Source organism: Rhagoletis zephyria, unplaced genomic scaffold (genome assembly GCF_001687245.7).
Source record: "Rhagoletis zephyria isolate East Lansing unplaced genomic scaffold, Rhagoletis_zephyria_1.1 Rzeph_scaffold_01276, whole genome shotgun sequence".
Lineage (NCBI taxonomy): Eukaryota > Metazoa > Arthropoda > Insecta > Diptera > Tephritidae > Rhagoletis > Rhagoletis zephyria.
In genome coordinates this window covers 28,620-35,628 of record NW_016158360.1, presented here as the reverse complement: position 1 = coordinate 35,628, position 7,009 = coordinate 28,620, and the positions used below count along the sequence as shown (strand labels likewise).

Here is a 7,009-nt window from a genome sequence, read left to right as displayed (position 1 = left end):
AATCCAAGGTAGGTTGGTATTGAAAATGAGCGAAATCGGATGTAACCACGCCCACTTCCCATATAACGGTAATTTCCAGAAATACGAAAACAGCGATATTTTAGTAACTACTGAAGATAATTCCACCAGAATATGTGTTATGAAAGCTATAAAAAAATAGCCTTAACTAATAATGACTTCTAGCTAAAATTAGGAAATACATACAATACTTACGAGTTTCTATTGGGTCTATTTGCAGATAAATGGCTGAAACCATAAGCTCAGCTAACGGCATGGAGATGACCTTAAAAGATAGCGGGATCATCGATATGACTCCCGCTAGTTTGTTGCAACACAATGCGTTGGTCAAACATTCGCATGCGCTGCGTAGCTTAAAAGAATGCAGTTCCGATGAGCAGCCAGTTGCATTAGATTCATCAGCGCGAGCAAATAGTACGCCGCCAACAAATTACTCCACGCCCACTCCGACTCCGCCCGCAATTGCGACGTTTCGCTGCGATCGTTGCGATAATTTCGAAACAACCTCAAGGGCATCGCTTTTGCTGCATGTCGTGCAGTGCTTGTCCAATCATGCGCACCTCAAAACAGAAGGGGCTGAACTGGAAAATTTCAGCGTTGGGGCTGCTGTGCCTCACGTAGACCACAACGCAGGCAGCAGCAACGACGTCACCAAATTGCTCCCGGATACACCAAACAATGTGCCTACAAATATGTCGGTGATTACCACCAATGGCAATGGTAACGCTAGCAGTCCAACGGCTTCATCGTCGTCGTCGTCATCATCCCGCAAAGTCTTCGAATGTGACGTTTGCAATATGAAATTTTCAAATGGCGCCAATATGCGACGACATAAGATGCGTCATACCGGCGTAAAACCGTACGAATGCCGTGTTTGCCAGAAGAGGTTTGCTTAGTTCTTGAGTTATGGATTGAATTTGTGCGGCGACATTTTTATTATTGAACTTGTTCTAGATTTTTCCGCAAAGATCACTTGGCGGAACATTTTACAACGCACACGAAAACGCTTCCATACCACTGTCCCATATGTAACCGTGGCTTCCAGCGACAAATTGCTATGCGCGCTCATTTCCAGAACGAACATGTTGGCCAACACGACCTCGTCAAAACTTGCCCGCTGTGCAGCTATAGAGCAGGCTCCATGAAATCTTTGCGAATTCACTTCTTTAACAGGTGCGCCTAATGATGCTCTGCATAGTATTTTGTGTAGTGTGGTTGATTATTCTTTTTGCGCCCACTTGTAGACATGGCATAGATCTTGACAACCCCGGACCGGGTGGATCCTCCTCATTGCTACTCGCTTTGGAATCGCAGGCATCTCAGGTAGCAGCTGCAGCAGCCGCCGCCAGTTTCGTGCCGGGCTTGAATGCGGTAGCTGCTGCTGCCGCTGCAGCCAGCCAGAATGCTAACTCGAGCATGACAACCCATCANGCTCGCTTTGGAATCGCAGGCATCTCAGGTAGCAGCTGCAGCAGCCGCCGCCAGTTTCGTGCCGGGCTTGAATGCGGTAGCTGCGGCTGCCGCTGCAGCCAGCCAGAATGCTAACTCGAGCATGACAACCCATCAGAGTGATAGCGGTGAATCGATGCGTTCGCTGGAGAATGCTACACCGCCGATGCATTTCTTGACGCCGCATGTGGAAATCTCAACGCTGTCCGAAAACGGCACTGATTTGTTCAATGTAACATGGAATGCGTTGCTAAATTGCAAATTGGGGAAATCCACTGATGCGGCGTTTTTGTGTGCGTTTGATTTGCAGGGAAATGCCAATGCATCAACCGGAGTGGAACTGATGGAGACGAAGAGTGGCAGTCGTGGAGGGGAACGGGACACAATCACCGGCAGCAAGTCACCAGTGCCACCACCACCTCAGGAACATCCGATCGATTGTAATACCAAATCGTTGCCTTCGAGTACCAGTCATGTCGGCCTACATTTGAATGCTTGCGCTTCACCAAAAACTCATCATCACGAGAACCACATCACGCCATCCATCAGTTTGATACCAATCAAGCAGGCGAGTGTAATGCAATAAATTAATATTAATTTCCCATATTATTCTTCTTTTGTTCACATAAAAAACATATACACATCCATCCATATCTTTGCATTTGTTTTTTTTTTTGGTTATTGTTCCTCCACTGTAGGAGCCACTCGGTGAAGACCTTTCAACGGATTCAAATAAGGCGCGTCATAAAATCAGTCCATCTACACCCAGTGACCAAATGAATGGCGGCGATAGCAATGAGTCGGAATTCTCCTCGCCAAATAACAGATTAACATCATTAATTAAGGTTTGTTGTTGTAATAAGTAATCTTTCGTTTCAACTTTAAATTTTCTAAAGTTGAATTCTAGATTTTTTTTATTTTACATACTTTTGGGACCTTTAACATGTTTTATTTCTGAAAGTCCTTCTAAAAAATCCTGACGCCAGGGAGAAAAAACTTAAAACGCAGTTTCACTAAATCTGGCCCTTAGCTTTGTGAGCAGTGTTGCCACACATGGGCCTTTGCTACCAAAACTGGTAGGTTTTTTTCCATGTAGTAGGTTGGTAGGCTAGATTGGATTTTGGTAGGTTCCGCGATAATAATAGTTATTTGCTAGAAATAGAAAATTTTTATCTATAAACATTTTAGCAACCTAGTTTACGCGAATATTTCACCAGTGCGTTCGTATAACGGCGACCGCACACATGTAAATACACCTGATTCGTAAGTACGAACGTATACTCTCATTATTTCCAGTATAAAAAATCATATATGAGCCATTCGTTTTTAAGTCGGACGGATTTCGTAAAAAAAATTATGTCATGTCTCTGATTCGCTTCAAGTTTTTTTGTTTGGGCTCTATACATGATATAAGCTAACACGTGTTTGAGGTTTTTTTTTTCTCGGACATATGATTTGTCAAAGTTTGCATTTTTTTGTGTGTTCATTTACTTCTTCAAATCATTATATCTCGGGTTCTGCCCATCGTAGAGACTTCATCTTAACGTCGTTTTAAAGCTAAAGAAACGGGCTTAGCATGTCTATATATATGATGGTCAAGATTGTCCTAAAGCTAACTTAGATATTAAGAGTCGAACTTTTTGAAGTTGATTTGCATAGTGAAGACCAGTAAATTAAGGATTTAAAATTATACCATCTGCTTATGCGACTTATAACACCTAGTGACTAAAGGAATACTACACCCCAAGGAACTGGTACCAAACCGGATATAAAACACGTTTGAATTTATATACAAGCATGTGCAAGGCTGAATATGCAAAAATTGCATGTCAGAAATTCTTTATGCACATNATGATATAAGCTAACACGTGTTTGAGGTTTTTTTTTTCTCGGACATATGATTTGTCAAAGTTTGCATTTTTTTGTGTGTTCATTTACTTCTTCAAATCATTATATCTCGGGTTCTGCCCATCGTAGAGACTTCATCTTAACGTCGTTTTAAAGCTAAAGAAACGGGCTTAGCATGTCTATATATATGATGGTCAAGATTGTCCTAAAGCTAACTTAGATATTAAGAGTCGAACTTTTTGAAGTTGATTTGCATAGTGAAGACCAGTAAATTAAGGATTTAAAATTATACCATCTGCTTATGCGACTTATAACACCTAGTGACTAAAGGAATACTACACCCCAAGGAACTGGTACCAAACCGGATATAAAACACGTTTGAATTTATATACAAGCATGTGCAAGGCTGAATATGCAAAAATTGCATGTCAGAAATTCTTTATGCACATTCACTTCTCAACTGCCGCAGAACAAAACCTACTAAAGTAGTTAATTGCTGGCACCCCAAATCATGCTCAACTTGCTTAACGCATCAACCCATACAGAGCTGGTACAAGAGTTACCATTGGTCACAGCGCCTACCCAATTTTTTAACTTAAATACGTAACCGCTTGACGCACCCCAAAAACTTTTCCAGAGTTTTTAAACAGTAAAGCCACACCGCTATAAGCAGTAGAGACTCGGCATGACTTACAACCCTGCAGAGGTGGTAACTGATGGTTATCATTGGAACCGACGCCTACCCAAAACATTTTTGCTTGAATAAATTTTTATGTAAATAAATTCATCCTGACCCTGCCCTCTCATTGAATTAGTCACCATCGTAATCCTTTTTAAATTCTCTATAAAAAACGTGGTTCAAAAAAATTGGCATTTTTTCAAGAACTCTTTTTAAAATATTTTTCTTTATGACGAGATGGTTTATTTTATGAGAATCAACAATTTTTTGTAATTTGTTTTCGACAACTTATAGTGAGATATATTTGGTAAGGTGTTAAACATCGGGCTTTAGGAAAACGTAAAATTTTATTGCGGATTCCGATAGAATACCTATCTATATATAATATTTATATGGCAACACTTTTCTTTAATGTGACAAACCCCTAGAAATGGTCGTGGCAATTGCAGGACTTGAGTGAGCAAACACACAAATTTTATAGCAAAACGCAGATTTTANTTGCTGGCACCCCAAATCATGCTCAACTTGCTTAACGCATCAACCCATACAGAGCTGGTACAAGAGTTACCATTGGTCACAGCGCCTACCCAATTTTTTAACTTAAATACGTAACCGCTTGACGCACCCCAAAAACTTTTCCAGAGTTTTTAAACAGTAAAGCCACACCGCTATAAGCAGTAGAGACTCGGCATGACTTACAACCCTGCAGAGGTGGTAACTGATGGTTATCATTGGTACCGACGCCTACCCAAAACATTTTTGCTTGAATAAATTTTTATGTAAATAAATTCATCCTGACCCTGCCCTCTCATTGAATTAGTCACCATCGTAATCCTTTTTAAATTCTCTATAAAAAACGTGGTTCAAAAAAATTGGCATTTTTTCAAGAACTCTTTTTAAAATATTTTTCTTTATNCTGAATTAGTCACCATCGTAATCCTTTTTAAATTCTCTATAAAAAACGTGGTTCAAAAAAAATTGGCATTTTTTCAAGAACTCTTTTTAAAATATTTTTCTTTATGACGAGATGGTTTATTTTGTGAGAATCAACAATTTTTTGTAATTTGTTTTCGACAACTTATAGTGAGATATATTTGGTAAGGTGTTAAACATCGGGTTTTAGGAAAACGTAAAATTTTATTGCGGATTCCGATANTATATTTGGTAAGGTGTTAAACATCGGGCTTTAGGAAAACGTAAAATTTTATTGCGGATTCCGATAGAATACCTATCTATATATAATATTTATATGGCAACACTTTTCTTTAATGTGACAAACCCCTAGAAATGGTCGTGGCAATTGCAGGACTTGAGTGAGCAAACACACAAATTTTATAGCAAAACGCAGATTTGATTGCGAATTTCCGCAGAATTCCCTTCGCTAACAACATTTGTTCCGCAATATAGATTTTCTGCCGAAATTCACAATAAAATCTAAATTTTTGAACTTTGGTTTTAATACAGCCACGTCCATTTCTAGAATATTCTTTGATTGAAAAAGTTGTGGAACAAATGTTGTTAACAAAGCGATATTCTGGCGAAATCCGCAATAAAATCTGCGTTTTGCTAACTTAAGTCTTATAATTGCTCCCTGATAAACAAAAAATTGTCAGGTAAAAGTGTCACCGTTTTTGAAATATTTACATTTTTTCGAATATAAAAAAAAATCGTGCCTTTTCATGTGTTTTCTTTAACTGCAACTACAAACCGGGCAATACTTAGTAAATTTACATTTTTTCGAATTTAAAAAAAATCGTGCCTTTTTTCAGTTAAAAATCCTGAAATAGTCCTAATTTTATGATGGTTCCTTAATATNCATTTTTTCGAATTTAAAAAAAATCGTGCCTTTTTTCAGTTAAAAATCCAGAAATAGTCCTAATTTTATGATGGCTCCTTAATATATTTTAACTACATTGCATTTGAGTATGGAGAGGCAACTATCTGGAAGTATTTTACATAAAAAATTTACTAAGTATTGCCCGGTTTGTAGTTGCAGTTAAAGAAAACACATGAAAAGGCACGATTTTTTTTAAATTCGAAAAAATGTAAATATTTCAAAAACGGTGACACTTTTACCTGAAAATTTTTTGTTTATCAGTGAGCTCACCCCCCCACCTACCTTCCCCTAAAGTTTGGCACGTTACTTCTGGGACACCCTGTATAAGTTTTTGAAAACAAATTACAAAAAATTGTTGATTCTCACAAAATAAACCATCCCGTCATAAAGAAAAATATTTTTAAAATAGTTCTTCAAAAACGCCAATTTTTTAACCAAGGATTACGATGGTATAATTTTAAATCCCTAATTTACTGCTCTTCATTATGCAAATCAACTTCAAAAAGTTCTACTGTTAATAGCTAAGTTAGCTTTNAATTTTTTAACCAAGGATTACGATGGCATAATTTTAAATCCCTAATTTACTGCTCTTCATTATGCAAATCAACTTCAAAAAGTTCAACTGTTAATAGCTAAGTTAGCTTTAGAATAATCTTGACCATCTTATATATAGAAATATTAAGCACATTTCTTTATCTTTAAAACGACGTTAAGATGAAGTCTCTACGATGAGCAGAGCCCGAGAAATAACGATTTGAAGAAGTACATAATTAGTCAGAGTCACGAAAAAATTCAAACTTTGACAGATCATATCTACGAAGAAATTCCTCAAACATCATTCATATATCCTTTACTAGCTTATACCCGCGGGTTTCGCCCCGCGCTTTTATACAAATAGCTCGTTATTTTTTATAGCTCGTTTTTTTTTAAGCGAGTTAAGGTATTTAGGCCGTTTAAAACTATGAAATTATAAAATCTCGTCTGCGCGCTAGGCATACGAAAGATATCAATCCCTCTAAGTTTACCTTAAAATGGTTCCAGGTATACGACGCGTGAACGTGTAACCTTCTTGGAGGTGCTACGGCGGTTGTAATATTTATAACTCAAATTTAGTAACCTGGCCTTGATAAAATACCACTTCTCATTACTGTAGCAAATGCCTCAAGAGAGCTTTAGAT

The 7,009-nt window shown here is 37.9% G+C and overlaps 1 protein-coding gene across 1 annotated transcript in view; it reads left to right on the top strand.

The window, feature by feature from the left end:
• The window catches only part of LOC108363434 (asparagine-rich zinc finger protein AZF1), a 98,482-nt gene that overhangs the window by 75,574 nt on the left and 15,899 nt on the right, over window positions 1–7,009 (top strand). Inside the window, exons 2-6 of the mRNA XM_017616800.1 lie at window positions 239–904; window positions 973–1,191; window positions 1,263–1,347; window positions 1,478–2,035; window positions 2,166–2,312. Of these exons, the coding sequence (XP_017472289.1) occupies window positions 243–904; window positions 973–1,191; window positions 1,263–1,347; window positions 1,478–2,035; window positions 2,166–2,312 (1,671 nt within the window). The 5' untranslated portion in view covers window positions 239–242. The remainder of the gene's footprint in view (window positions 1–238; window positions 905–972; window positions 1,192–1,262; window positions 1,348–1,477; window positions 2,036–2,165; window positions 2,313–7,009) is intronic.